The sequence below is a fragment of the Lipotes vexillifer genome, unplaced genomic scaffold (assembly GCF_000442215.2).
Source record: "Lipotes vexillifer unplaced genomic scaffold, Lipotes_vexillifer_v1.1 scaffold343, whole genome shotgun sequence".
Lineage (NCBI taxonomy): Eukaryota > Metazoa > Chordata > Mammalia > Artiodactyla > Lipotidae > Lipotes > Lipotes vexillifer.
Window position 1 is genome coordinate 136,522 of NW_006777506.1, and position 15,734 is coordinate 152,255.

General features: G+C 44.2%; 1 protein-coding gene across 1 annotated transcript in view; it reads right to left on the reverse strand.

The window, feature by feature from the left end:
* Positions 1 to 15,734, reverse strand: part of NIBAN1 (niban apoptosis regulator 1) — a 173,417-nt gene that overhangs the window by 2,608 nt on the left and 155,075 nt on the right. Inside the window, exons 9-13 of the mRNA XM_007451137.1 lie at positions 11,925 to 12,112; positions 8,966 to 9,127; positions 7,323 to 7,433; positions 4,864 to 4,971; positions 907 to 1,018 (exon numbers count right to left, since the gene is read on the reverse strand). Coding sequence (XP_007451199.1) covers positions 907 to 1,018; positions 4,864 to 4,971; positions 7,323 to 7,433; positions 8,966 to 9,127; positions 11,925 to 12,112 — 681 coding nt within the window. The remainder of the gene's footprint in view (positions 1 to 906; positions 1,019 to 4,863; positions 4,972 to 7,322; positions 7,434 to 8,965; positions 9,128 to 11,924; positions 12,113 to 15,734) is intronic.

Below are 15,734 nucleotides of genomic sequence, written 5' to 3' on the forward strand. Positions count from 1 at the left end.
CACAGGCTCCGGACACGCAGGCTCAGCGGCCATGGCTCACGGGCCCAGCCGCTCCACGGCATGTGGGATCTTCCCGGACCGGGGCACAAACCCGTGTCCCCTGCATCGGCAGGCGGACTCTCAACCTCTGCGCCACCAGGGAAGCCCTGTGCTGACGTCTTTATACTCCTTATCTCACTGGATGAGCTACTTGGACCTGGGGCTTGTGCTTGGCCAGCTTTCTTTGTGGAGGGGTTTTGGTGATGCTCTTTGTGGAGACCAGATATGTTTCAGGCCTATAGTTTTTGGGATGGCCCTCTCCAGCCTATTTCTATCCAAGTTTTCCTAACTACACTCCTATCCCAAACAAGGACTGATTCCACGGGACACTGGGTGCTAGAGTCTTAACAAGACTCACAGAGGACGGAGTCATCGTCCAGTGTCTTTCTGTCCAGCTGAGCGGAGGTGAGGAATGTGCTGAGAGAGCAGAGCAGCTGGGAAGCCCTGCTACTGAATCACCCCCTCCAGGCTCGGGAGGGGTTGTGAGCCTGTGGCTAAGAAGAGCCCTTTTCCCTCTGTTCTGTCTGCAACAGCTGGAGGAAGATAGCTGTTCATGAGACACCCTGGGTTTAATGTCTCTAAGCCTTAGTTTTCTCATCTGAAAAATGAAGCTTAAAAATCTCCTCTCACAGAGTCCTTATCTGGACTGAAAGAGAAATAATATCTAACGGGCCAGAGTATGAGCCCAATCATGACTGCTCAGGGGACGTCCCTTCTGTCCCTGTTCTCTGTCTCCCCATCTCCTCGTGTCAATTTCCTCTTCCCCTTTCATTCCTGTTGATAAAACCTAGCTGGCCTCCCAGGCTCCACTCAGGGGTACTCCCCTCTATCTAGAGCTTTCTCCAGCACCAGGGAAACCTTCCTTACCTTTCAGAGTTTCATCGAGGAGGATCTGATGTAAAATCTCCTCGTAGACATTTCCAACATGGATCATATTGGTGTGATCTGCAAAGATGAATTGCTCATATTTCTGAAGCTCCTGTATAGGAAGAGATAAGAAGACAAAGGGGACAAAGCATGAGATGCCAGTTCTCAGAGGAGCTATGGAAAGGCCGGCTGTCACTTGTGATCCCCCCTTGGAGTGTGATGCATTGGTCATTCCCCTTCCCTTTCCGCAGGCACCATTCCCTGTACTGGGGACATGCTCTATGCCCTTCGAGGGGACAGACACCAGAGATTCTGATCATCTCAAGGCCTTGTCAGTGGGTCTGGGGCCGTCCTTTTTTTCATCATAACCGGAACATTTCCTCCCTCTTCTGCTTCTGCTTTTTTTTTTAAATGCCAAAAGTACTCTACTAAGGGTATAAGTTATACCCAGGAAAATGCACACATATTAAAAGTGCAGCTCAATGATTTTAAATGTATAAATGTACTCATGTAACCATAACCCAGATCAAGACAGAAAACACTTCCATCACCCTCATAACCCTTTTCTAGTCTACACTCCTCCCACCCCAAGAGATAAGCACTGATCTTGTGTCTATCACAATAGATTAGTTTTTCTTGTTCTTTAAAATTATATAAATGGAATCCTGTATTCTTTTTTTGTGTTTGTTTTTTGAGATTCATCCATGTTTCCACATGTAGCAGTAGCTCATTCCTTTTTATTGATAAATGGCACTCATATGCCATATGCCAAACAATTTTAGATAAACTAAAATTGTTTATCTATACTCCTATTGATGGATATTGACTGTTATGAACATACCTGCTATGAATATTCTTGTGCATGATTTTGCGGATTTAGGGCTTATTTATCTTGAGTGTACACCTAGACGTGAGATTGCTGGGTCCTAGAGTAGAGGTATGTTTAACTCTCTTAGGACGGGACCCCTTTTCAGGTGTGGAGAATCTCTAGTCAAGGACTCTTCAGAAATGTTCTCCCCTTTCCCTCCAACCGGCCCTGGAACTCACTGATTCCATCTAAGGCAATCCGGGCATCATGCAAAATCCTTTAACACTTCCTGCTTTCCAAGAGCCTCCACATGGCTTGCCTGTTATTGGTATGAGGTCAAGTCATGGATCAAAATGAACTAAATCATATCCTAGTGATTAACTCAGTAATCCTTGCACATGATGGTGCTGGAGGAGGGCTCCTGACACCTGGTTCTTAGAGAGCCAGGGACTTAGCAGTGGGATCCAATGCCTTTTGCCTGGAGGGAGAAGATTTACAGCAGGTGATCAGAGCCACCACGTTCAGACAACTCTCAGTGCTAGGACTTGGGGCTCTGTAGCCCAGGACCAGATCACAGTGGGTAACAATGGGACCCCTTTATACCCACCCTAGGGAAAGCCACAGGACTGAAGAGACATGAGCTTCCATGCCCTCAAGAGGGTCTGTGAGACAGGGCAGACACACAGAAAAGTGCCACATGGGAAAAGCATTGCCCAGGAACTGGACACTGCCCTGGACTAGCCGTGGGACCCTAGGCAAGCCAGGTCACCGCTCTGCGCCTCTCTCTACCTCTGCAAAACGAGAGGCACAGGCTCATGTCTGCGACACCTTTCATCTCCCCATGTGGTCTTCCACTCCTTAGTCCCCTGACTGTTATTCATCCCTCAGGACTGGGAAGTCCTCTCTGCCCCCATAGGCAGAGTTGGGCACCCTCCTCTGAACTCTGCTGTCACTTCCCCACAAGGCTTCTGCTGTGCTCATCACAAAGTCCACTGTGGACCTGTCTCCTGCCTCTAGGCTGTGAACCCCAGGGCAGCAGGGACACTGTCCTGGCACAGCGCCTGGATCGTATTTGATACATGTTTTATATATGTTTGCTGAATAAATAAACAGTAGACCTTTAAACTTTCAACCAGCTAAATAATTCTGCGGAGAGGAATCATTTCTAGGGGAACTTATTGTGATACGTACAACTTTACAGAACAGGTCTTCTGTACTGAATTGATCAAACTGTGACATATATTTAATTCCCTGGATCCATTAAATTGGAATCCCTGAGGGTGGGCCTGGGAGAATCAGAATTAAAAAAAAAATCTCCCCAGGCAATTCTAAGGTGCAGCTTGGGTTGAGTACCGCAGATCTTGGAAGCTGTGACTTAAAGAACCAAGGGAAACACACTTCAGTTAAATAAAGAATCCTTCTCTGAAGCAGATGCTCCCCTAATTTATTTATTCTGTAAATCCAGATGTTTTTAAATTTCTTGACCCTGATACAATATCCTTCATTACTGAAAACGCTGGGCCTTTCTCTTGAAACCAGTCGCTCTTGATTAAAAATCACAAGAGCCTCTTACAGATTGGGTACAACTCTGCGGACTCCTGGAAAAAGGGGAGCAGACTGGAAGGGGGGCTTTCCTTACTCTTCCCCCCTCATGGGAGGATGTGGCTCCAAGGACCCCAGATTGCCTTTGGAACTGGAAAAGAAAAATAAGCAGAACATCTGCATGCAGACATGTCCAAGGTGGACTGAGTCATCCTTTGGATGGCTGGACTTTTCTATCCACATCAGGCAAGAGACAATCATATAGACAGATTCTTTACTGCCCTGATTTGATCAAATCCTTTTCTATGAAAGAAATATACCCGCAGAAATAAGTGCCAGGTACTAGAAATGCCCATGGTTTTCTGAAGAAAAACAGCATTTACAGAATATAAAAATGACCAAAGAAATTTCCGCAGTAAAATAACTCATGCAAAGGATTTTAATGTTCCAATGCTTGGAGACTCTCTAAGTTGCCAAAAAGCCCTTTTTATATTCTAAAAAGCTCTTTATCATTTGTGCCAAGAGGGAGCCGGCCTTGCAAATGTCCCAGCTCATAGATCATGTAGCAGTAGTAAAGGCAGTAGTAAATACCATTTTCTGAGTACATACCATGTTATCAGTGAGTGGGATCTGGGTTCAGACTCTGGTGGTTCCCAGCTCTGTGACTTTGGGCCCATTACTTAGCCCCTCAGGCTTCCTCATTTGTGCAATGAGGATATAAATAGTACCTCCTCATAGGGTTGTCATGAGTATCATGGAGACAATCTGTACAAAGTGCCAAGCACATGCAAGCACTTATCAAATGTTCACTGTATCACCCTAGCCTTCTCAGTCTTAAGAAGGATACTGCAAAGCATTATAATCTCCATTTTCTTGATGAAATCTAGGCCAAGAGAGGGAAAGTTACTGGCCCGAGGCCCCAGAGCTCATACACAGAGGAGCTGGGACTTGAACCCGGGTCTTGACCCAGCCTCCACAGTTGGCTCATCCATGACCCTGCTCTACCGACTAAGTCACATCTTCACAATCATGGCTGTCACTGGTTGCCTAGTGTCCGTGGCAGCTTTAAATGGTTTCAGTTTCATTGATTTCAGTAAGCATACGTTAGCGGATTTAACAGAACGAATAGCCTTCTGTAATCGTGTTACTTAAGGTCTCTTCATGGATGTAGAGGTCAAGTTTCAGAGGACACGTTGGACCTATGAGTCACACCATAATGAGGAACCCCTGGTATCCTCAGGCATTCTATGGCAACCCTTACCTTGGCTCAAACTCTGATTATTACCCTTTGAGATTTTGCCTTGCCCAAGGGTCAGCAAATCCAGCCAGCTGCTTGTTTTTGTAAATAAAGTATTATAGGAACACAGACTGCCCATTTGTTTATGTATCACCTATGGCTGCTTCAGTGCTACAACAGCAGAACTGAGTGATTGCAACAGAAACAGTATGGCCGTGAAGCCTAAAATATTGACTATCTGACTACTTATTGGAAAAGTTTGTTGACCCCTCCCTGGTCAAATACTGTTTGTAAGCACATCATGACCAAAAAAATTGGCTTGAACGTCATAAGCAACAACAGCAGGCTCTGGGGTAACCCATCCCCTTACTGGTTTGCACACGGACGCCAGCGCCTTCTGCATGGTGGGAAGTGTGATTTGAACCAGCGCCTCTTGAAATATCCTCTTCCGGATGGTGCTGCTGTCATAATCATATTGCTGTCAATACAGAGATAGAAACATAGGCTAAATAGCAACATTACAATCTGTTCACTTTTGCTTCAACAAAAAACTCAGCTACTCACTTTGTCTCCCTTTCCCCCCCTAATTTCTGAGGACCCTTGTGGTGTTCCAAGGTTTCAGAGATCTTTCTGTGCAATTCTCTCACACTCTAAGCAAAGGTTATGACTGATAATGACCCATCTTACCCTCCCCTCTTACACATATGGAAACTGAAGTAAGATAAAAAAAAAAACAGAGTGACTTCTGTGTTAGAATGTTGAAGACAGAACTGGGGGATGCGTTATTATTTCATCACCCCTGTCCTGAGTTGGTCCATGGGAGTCATGATCATCTTCCTTCACTCTACATCCTGAAAGCAGGATTGGTAGGTTGTAACGATTTCCACAAGGAAAGAGAGCATCTGGCTCACAGCTACATTAACACCATGGCATGTTAACCAAAGAGGTGCAGTATCTGGAACTGGAAAGATGATGATTCACTCTGTTCTACATGGAACATCTAAACCTAGAGACCAGGGTTTGGTTTTAGGTGTTGCTTTAAAGTGGGGAAGGCACAAAACTGGAGCATAGTCACAGGCATGTAAGCAGAATGGTCAGGTCAAATGAAGAATGGTTAGGGCTTCCCTGGTGGCGCAGTGGTTGGGAGTCCGCCTGCCGATGCGGGGGACGTGTGTTCGTGCCCCGGTCCGGGAAGATCCCACATGCTGCGGAGCGGCTGGGCCCGTGAGCCATGGCCACTGGGCATGCGCGTCCGGAGCCTGTGCTCCGCAGTGGGAGGGGCCACAGCGGTGAGAGGCCCGCGTACCGCAAAAAAAAAAAAATGGTTAAAGAGATTTATACTGGAGATAATAACTTGGGGCAAAATCATAGCTCTATTCAAACAACCGAAGGCTACCATGTGGAAGAAGGACATGAGCAAAGAGGGCAGGACTAGAATTACCAGTGGTGAGAACCTTGGCTTAGCATTAGGAAGTATGTTCTTGTAGTTAGAAGTGTCCAGGGAAGAGATGGACTGTCCTGAGAGGTAAAAATTGTATTGATGTGGCAGGTGGCATTGACATTGGGACTATCTTTTCTTTCTCAATGGCAGGTTCATTATTTTGTGTGTTACCATGACAAATATTGCTTTTAATCTCAATGATTTGGTTGCCAGAGTTTCCTACTGCCTGTGAGGCGTTAAGATCAGGTCTGAAATTCAGGGACCACCTCCTAGGCTCTGTGAGACTTTGATCTTCTGTTCCAAAGCCCTGCTTAGGGAAAGCAGGTAATAAAAAATTAGTGGACTCGGCTTAGGGATAGTTTTAGCCCTAAGCTCACCACGGACTAGCCTGTTGAGCTTACGTAAGTCATGTGATATCTTAGGAGGTCACTTTCCTCATCTCTACAATGGAGACATATTCCAATGATCTCACAAGTTCTTGTGAGGATCAAATGAAACAGGTTTTTTACAAAAATTTATCTTGGCTGTGTTGGGTCTCTGTTGTTGCATGCGGGCTTTCTCTAGTTGCGGCGAACGGGGCTACTCTTCGTTGTGGTGCGTGGGCTTCTCATTGTGGTGACTTCTCTTGTTGCAGAGCACGGGCTCTAGGCACACGGGTTTCAGCAGTTGTGGCACGTGGGCTCAGTAGTTATGGCTCACGGGCTCTAGAGCACAGGCTCAGTAGTTGTGGTGCAGGGGTTTAGTTGCTCCGCAGCATGTGGGATCTTCCTGGGCCAGGGATCGAACCTGTGTCCCCTGCGTTGGCAGGTGGATTCTTAACCACTGTGCCACCTGGGAAGTCCGGGTTGTTTTTATAAAAGCTTAAAGATATGACCTATATATGTAAGTTCCTATTATTACAGCCATTTTAATATACACTTATGCATGAAGCACATTTAAAACAATTTCATAAAGCAGGTATCATGATGGTTAATTTAAATAGGTTTTACTATACTGTAAGCTCCTCGAAGAAAGAGGGTGTGCCTTGCCTATTTTTATATTCCATGCAATACCTATCACAATCCTTTGCTTATAGTGGATTGCCAATAAATATCAAGTCCAATTGCTATGCAAGTAAGCCTGGACATGTCACTTCTGGCTGAGGAAGTGACAATGATGCTGAGGACCTGTGTTCCCTAAAGTAGCCACTAGATGGCAGAATAGGCATGAAAGTTGTGGGGGAACTGCTGCTAGATGATAGTCACAGGTGTCTCAGGGAGGAAAGAGAAGGGGAAAAGATTTTTAAAAGGCGAGGCAAGTGAAACAGAGAACTTGGTATTTTCCTCTTAACAAAACAAATGGGTCACATTCTTGCTTCATGCTTCCCACAAATGAGAGAACAATTTTACCTTTAAGACTCGGAGCTTAACCTTCTCAATGGCGACCGTGGTTTTGGAGGCCTCTCCTTGGAGATGTGGGGAAAGCAACTGCTCAAAAGTGAATACCGCATTCTCCATTAGCTAGAAACCAAAAGCAACACAGAAACAGACCGCGGTTACAGGCTGCAATCACTACCCTCTCCAAGTCTACATCAACTTGGAGAGAAGGAGACGGTGACCACCAAAGATGGTCACTACCCTGTGGATGACCCAGGGCAACAGGTCCTCATCCCACTACATGGATTGTGAAACGCATAGGCCCATGGCCACAGTAGCATCAGTAAGAGGCTGGGAAGCACACACACACACATACCTATGCATGTATGTACACATGTATGTATCTTTTCTTCTTATCTCTTCTCCTTCCACCCTTAACTGGGAAACCCAAGACCATGGGGTTGAGGATATCATCATTTCCTGTGGTCATCCCCTTCCTGTGTTCTCTGGTGTCTGTGGTCCGGGCTTAATGAAATGAGGTGGCCCTTTAGTTCTGCACCTCCACTTTCAGATGGATGTAAACCATGCCAGCACATCTCTCGCTCCATTTTCCAGCCTCCCACCCTTCTTTCTCTTCCTTTCTCTGCCAGGCTGGGAAGGGAGGCAGGGTCAGAGCTCAGTGGAGACTGTGGCTGACATGCTCGTGGGTTGTGCCTGTACCTGTTTTACCAGGGTCCAGTACTATCAAAGGGACTTCAGTCAAACCGTTGGCCAATTTTGTTCCTTGTCTGTCTTTAATCCCTCACAACTCAGAGGTTAGATAATAAAGTGTGCCACTTAATCCTGCCTATAACTTTTAAGAAGAAAAATCTCCTTTCTTCCCCAAGCCTGTGATCCAAAAGCATCCAACACAATACCTTTCTCTCAGCACTTTCAACGCTGCAGTGAATTTACCTAAGAATCTGTCTCACTATCAGCTCCCCGGGGTAGAATCTGGCACAGTGTCCAACCCACAGGAAGCTCCCTTCGAACATTTGTGAAGTAGAATTGTGCTCTTAACGGCTTCAATAATCACACCCTTCCTTCATTTAGAAAGCATTAGAATATGGAACGAGTTTGAGCTATTCACTCCTGCCCTGGAGAAAAAGTTCCTTGTGGGAAAAAAAGGAACCTATCAAGGAGACCCAAGAAATCCAAATTTAAAGCTGTGATTGACTGATTGATTGATTTACTTTTAACTAGATTAGGGAATTGATTCAAGCCACTGGTTCTCCTGCATATTAAAAGCAGTAAGGATGGGAGTGGAAGAAATTCTTTTTTAATTACCAGAAAGGTAATATCAAAATCACTGGGAGTGTGGCCTAGACATCAGTATTTCTTAAAAGCTCCCAGATGATTCTAATCTGCAGCCAACATTAATAGCACTGATTTGACAAATCAAGTAATTATCAATTAATGCTACTTTATTTCCCTGAGATATCTCTTCTTTATGATGCTCATCAACATGGAAGAAAGATGAGCCAGCTGGAACAGCACAAAATATGTCCTCAGTCAACATGGTGACTAAAGAAATGGGCCTCATTTCCCTGAGCTACACTAGTACACCTGTCTCATTTGCCGCACTCGTTTCTCTGCTCCCCCATCCTCATCCACGTGGATGACCTCACCACCCCTACCTCTTGCATGTAGTTCTGCGTCCTCTGGACCACCAGATCGATGTGGGGGAATCTGAAGCGGCTCTTGAGATCCTGCAGGTGCTCCTGAAGCAGGTTGACTTTACTATAACAAGGTTCCATCTTCACGGAATCCAATGGAAGATTCATAAGCCGGTCTAGATGCTGCATTTTGGTGAAGGGAAAAATTACACACCTTCAGACTTAGGAACTATATTACATGACTATTACACATTACATAAATTCTAAACAATCACACACGTTATTAGACTGAATCACTTCTCAGATCACTATATCTGTGACATCTTCATTGTCTTATTTCCGTTCTTGGATGGGTTCCTAGGGCAGCTCTGTTGCTAGGATAGAGATTGGTAGAAGAACCAACTGGACGATGGAAGCTCCCAGGGCTGCATTCAGTGGGGCTCAGTCTTGTCAAGCTCTTGATGGACTCCAAGTACCCACTTCCAGAGCTCAAGAGTTCAGGAAGGCTCTTTGGCACATGCAACTGCTGTTGGCTCACAAGCCTCCAAAGCCTTCTTTAATGAGTGACATCCCTCTCAGAAAATCCCAGGGAGTTCAGGATGCCCCCTGGACTCTAAGAGTAAAGCCAGAGTCCCCACAGTTCTCTGAGGCTCTGTCAGTGCCCAAGGGCTTCCCTCTGCTAGTGGATGGGGAGGTGGGTGAGATAGGAAGAGGCCTAGCCTAGAAGAGGTATCCAGTTTTAAAACCTGAGGTCCCCCCCCTCTAGTTTGTACAAGTGATAACTTGATCGATGAGGCCATACGACTTCCAGCAAGAGGACAGCAACTGACCTCATCCACTAAGGATCTCAAGTATTATCAACATAGTCTTACACTATGAGTGTTTTTGACAACAGAATGCATCTTATTTTCCAAACTTATTTAAAAGTAATTTAAAAAACTGAATATTGGAGATCTAGAATAAACAGGAGGGTGGGTGGAGAAAGAGAAGACAGAAAGAAAGGTGCTGAAAACGGAGGCCTAGGGAGAACTGGGGAGTAATACAGTAACAGGGTGATTGTGAATAATACAGGATGTGCTGTCTGAGTTTCAGGTCACAGAAAAGAGATAAATCTAGAGTTCTAGATTTCTCTAAACAAGATTTTAACAAGGGGACTTCCTTGGTGGCTCAGTGGAGGAGACACGCCACGACTACTAAGCCTGCATACTAAGCCTGCATGCTAGAGCCTGCGAGCCACAACTACTGAGCTTGCATGCCACAACTACTGAAGCCCGTGCGCCTAGAGCCCGTGCTCTGCAACAAAGAGTAGTCCCCGCTTACCACAACTAGAGAAAGCCCACGTGCAGCAATGAAGACCCAACACAGCCAAAAATAAATATTACTTAATTAATTAATTTAAAAAGATACAGAAACTTGGTTATTTATAAGAAAAAAAAGAATTTAACAAGGGCCCACTTTCATTGTGTTTGTAAAAGGAAAATATTACTCCCTTTAAGAAGTGAGTTCTGGGGCTTCCCTGGTGGCACAGTGGTTGAGAGTCCCCCTGCTGATGCAGGGGACACAGGTTTGTGCCCCGGTCCGGGAAGATCCCACATGCCGTGGAGCGGCTGGGCCCGTGAGCCATGGCCGCTGAGCCTGTGCATCCAGAGCCTGTGCTCCACAGCGGGAGGGGCCACGGCAGTGAGAGGCTCGCGTACCGCAAAAAAACAAAAAAAGTCTACAAAATGTGTGTATTTTATAGGCTATATGAGCATGGAGAAAAGCACAGAATAGCATATGCTAAGTTGTTAACACTAGTTGCTTGAGTGGAGGGAGGGGATATGGGGGGAGGTGGGAGAGTAAAGTTAAGTTCAAAAAAAGGCTACAATAAGAAACCTCAAAATATTTACAAATGATCTTGTTTATATACAATTTTGTGTATGTATGCATTAAAAAAAAAAAAGAAAGGGAAAGAAACAGAGGTGTCTGGTTTTATCCACTGACTTGTAGGGATGTCTATCGTGATATGGCAAGTGTAAAACAAAGCTGCCCAGTTATGTCTGTCAGTGATTCTCAAATTTTAGGATACATCAGGTCCTCTGGAGGTCTTGTTAAAACAGACTGCTGGGCCCTACCCCAGAGTTTCTGATCTGGTAAATCATCAGTGGGGCAGCCATATGATGATGACGATGCTGGTCCAAGGACCATACTTTGAGAAACATTGGTTTTTTTTTTTTTTTTTTTTTTCCTTGCGCTATGCGGGCCTCTCACTGTTGTGGCCTCTCCCATTTGCGGAGCACAGGCTCCGGACGCGCAGGCTCAGTGGCCATGGCTCACGGGCCCAGCCGCTCCGCGGCATGTGGGATCTTCCCGAAACGGGGCACGAACCCGCGTCTCCTGCATCGGCAGGCGGACTCTCAAGCACTGCGCCACCAGGGAAGCCCGAGAAACACTGGTTTTTATCATGAGTCCATACTTTTGGAAGCAAACAAACCAACAAACAGAATTTATGTAAATGAGGATATATGTGTATATATTTGTATGCACAAGGGAGAAGCAGGTGAAAACACATACTAAGCTACTTATATTAGTTAATTCAGGGAGTTGGAAGTGGAGAGGGCTTAGGAGTTGGGGGTGGACTAAAATTAGGTGGGTATGGGTAATGGTGATTAATTTTGCCTTTATATAAGTATTTTTGTATATTGTTTACCTTATATAAGCATGTTATTATTTTTGCAACTTGAAAACCATTAATAAAGGAAAGCAGGTAGATAGATGGATGAATGGATGAATGAATAATGTGTTTGAATGAATCACAGAAAGGCTAGATGAATAGATGGAAGGGCAGCTGAATGGAAGGAAGGAAAGAAGGAAGGAAGGAAGGGAGAGAGAGGGAGGGAGGGAGGGAGGGAGGAAAGAATGAATGAATGCAGATAAAGACCCACAAAAAGGCAGTCCCAGGCAGACAATTCACACTCCGCTCCCTGGCTTCGTATCCTACCTCCTTTAGCTGGGCACTGTCTTTGATGGTCTGAAAGTTCTGGTTAAGTTCATCCACTTCTTTTTCAAAGAGTGAGCGTATTTCACTGAATCCTGAGCTCACCGGTCCCATGAGCTCCTCCAGAATGGATGCCAGGAATGGTTGCACACTCTCTGCACAGCTTCTCTCTGCTGGCTGAGCCACCATCGCTGAAGTAGGAAATAGCCAGAAAACTGTGAGTGATGGCAAAATTGGATTCAGAGGCACTGGAGCAGGGCCAGGCTGGACAGTGCCCCACAGAGCCATTTAACAGACAAGGCAAGCTCAAATGGGCAAGACAGACCAACACAGTGAGTCCTGTGCCAGCACTCACAAGAATGGAAAACCATCCAAGAGAATCTCTCTTTGAGAATTGGAACAAGGAGAATCTCTCCCCTCCCCAAGATCACCTCTCCCCTGGGATGAAATGCATTTTTCTGCTTGGTCTCTATGAATATATAATGCCTATTACGAAAAAAAAAGAAAATGCCAATGACCCATGTATTTCCTATCAATCATCATCATTATAAATTCATAGTTTGTCTTCTAAAAACACAATTTATTAAGTTTAAATTCATTTTTCTAAGCGTTAACCAGTTGATATAATTCAATTCCCCTCCCCACTTCTCCAGGGCCTTTTTAAAAGCTCAAGTACCATCTTTTTGTGGGGCAAATGGAAACAAATTCCAACTGGTTTGCCACCCCGCCTCCCATCCCCACCCCCAATTTTAAAACACACGCTATTTTTACTGATAATCAAGGATGACATGCTTAGTGACAGAAACATAAAGGGTACAGAAAATCATAAAGAGGGATTAAAAAAAATGTAACCATACTCTTACTTCCCAGAGGAAATACTGCCATTTGATTGACTGACTGATTTATTTACTTTTTCAACATCTTTATTGGAGTATAATTGCTTTACAATGGTGTGTTAGTTTCTGCTTTATAACAAAGTGAATCAGTTATACATATACATATGTTCCCATATCTCTTCCCTCTTGCGTCTCCCTCCCTCCCACCCTCCCTATCCCACCCCTCTAGGTGGTCACAAAGCACCGAGCTGATCTCCCTGTGCTATGCGGCTGCTTCCCACTAGCTATCTATTTTACGTTTGGTAGTGTATATACGTCCATGCCACTCTCTCACTTTGTCACAGCTCACCCTTCCCCCTCCCCATATCCTCATGTCCATTATCTAGTAGGTCTGTGTCTTTATTCCCGTCTTACCCCTACGTTCTTCATGACCTTTTTTTCCCCCTTAGATTCCAAATATATGTGTTAGCATACGGTATTTGTTTTTCTCTTTCTGACTTACTTCACTCTGTATGACAGACTCTAGGTCCATCCACCTCACTACTAATAACTCAATTTCGTTTCTTTTTATGGCTGAGTAATATTCCATTGTATATATGTGTCACATCTTCTTTATCCATTCATCCGATGATGGACACTTAGGTTGCTTCCATGTCCTGGCTATTGTAAATAGAGCTGCAATGAACATTTTGGTACATCACTCTTTTTGAATTATGGTTTTCTCAGGGTATATGCCCAGTAGTGGGATTGCTGGGTCGTATGGTAGTTCTCTTTTAAGTTTTTTAAGGGACCTCATACTGTTCTCCATAGTGGCTGTATCAATTTACATTCCCACCAACAGTGCAAGGGGATTCCCTTTTCTCCACACCCTCTCCAGCATTTATTGTTTCTAGATTTTTTGATGATGGCCATTCTGACCGGTGTGAGATGATATCTCATTGTAGTTTTGATTTGCATTTCTCTAATGATTAATGATGTGGAGCATTCTTTCATGTGTTTGTTGGCAATCTGTATATCTTCTTTGGAGAAATGTCTATTTAGGTCTTCTGCCCATTTCTGGATTGGATTGTTTGTTTTTTTGATATTGAGCTGCATGAGCTGCTTGTAAATTTTGGAGATTAATCCTTTGTCAGTTGCTTCATTTGCAAATATTTTCTCCCATTCTGAGGGTTGTCTTTTGGTCTTGTTTGTGGTTTCCTTTGCTGTGCAAAAGCTTTGAGGTTTCATTAGGTCCCATTTGTTTATTTTTGTTTTTATTTCCATTTCTCTAGGAGGTGGGTCAAAAAGAGAAGCGTAGTAAAGATCCCGATTCAGTAAGTCTGGATACGACATGGAAATCTGCATTTCTTTTTAAGTGCTAAGGTGATTCTCATGATTAACCAGGTTTGGAAGCAGCAATGCAGTAAAGGAATTTTGAGTTGGAAGAGGCCTGAGCTCACTCTGTGGATGGAAGTCTAGCTTTGTGGAACTCTTTAAGTCACCTCACCTCGCACGGGATCAAAGAAGTACAAACTCATCTCAGTGTCCAGGCCCTCATTTTACGGATGTGAAAAAGGGGGCCTGGAGATGTTAGCTGATTCAACCAAGGTCACACCCTAATTTTCAGATCCAGAATTATAATTCAGATATATTTCTTTATTTTTATTGGCAAATAACTTGCTTATGGTGAGACAAATGGCCACATTCTTATTTCAATTTGCAGAAATATTTCACACAGTTACATAGGGTCAGACTGCCTCTTACTCTGAGAATCTGAGATGACCAATACTATTGATACTATGAGTAACTCACAAATATTTGAGATATAAAATATTAACCACGTCATACAATTACTAGGGAAAAACCCCTTTCTATTGTATGATTCAAATATGAAACAATCTATGACTCCTAAAAATAACTTACTTGATACCAAAATGCAAAATCATTTGCCAGGAAGATAAATGAATTATTTATAAATTAACTCTGAGAGAAGAACTATTTGAAAAGTGTCTAATTGAAATTTCAGAATAATCATGAACACGGGTAATATACATAAAAGATTTAGCAGCTGGCTGATGTCTGCTGCTGCATGGGGGCAGAGAGAGGCACAGGGAGGGGTCGTGGAAGGCCATGCTCCTCTCTGCTTGATCCCCCCTTGCCTATGTACCACCATGTGCTCCAGCCCCCTCTCTGTGCCTTTATTCAGTGTTCCTTTCACCTGTGCCTTCCTTCCTCCACCTCTGCTTGTAAACATCCTATTCACCTCTTCAAGGCCAAGTTTAAATTTCACCTACTCAGGACAGCCTAATGCCTGGAACCACCACACAGCTTCCTGAACTATGGTCTGCTGGTGTTTCCTTAATGATCGAATAAATTTTACATCCCACACAGGTATGCTCTGCTATTTTTCAAGGATGCAGAGATGCTGCTGTAATGATTCATGTGTTGTGACACATTAATTCAAGAGCCATACATTAATTCAGTTGAGCAGAGTGATTAAGAGAGAAAATGCTGGGGCTGGGGGCTGGGTTTGTTCTGACTGTCACACTCTACCTTTGGAATCTCAGGCAAATTACTTAATCTCTACCTCAGTTTTCTCATCTGTAAAGTGGGGATCATAAGAGTAATTACTCTGAGGGTTATGGTGAGGATTAAATGAGTTCACTGTGTTCAAAGTGCTCAGAACCCTATGTGTCCCTCTGGAAGTACTCAGTAACTGTTAGCTCTTACTATACCTGTTAGCATTACCATTCTTTCCCATCAACTGACGCTAAAACAGTACTCTCATTGTGAGGAGCCCACATGGTTTTTTGAAGTCGAAATGGTTCCTGCTTAGGAACCGCTGTGCTCTCTGTTCTTGCCTCTTTTATGGCATTTATAATATTTTTCCTTCTGTTTCAGTATCTGTGACATGCTTTTTATCCTCTCCTACTTGTAAAATCATGTCTTCTTTGACTCTTCACAGACCTTGTATTCAGCAGGAGCAGAATAAATGTTT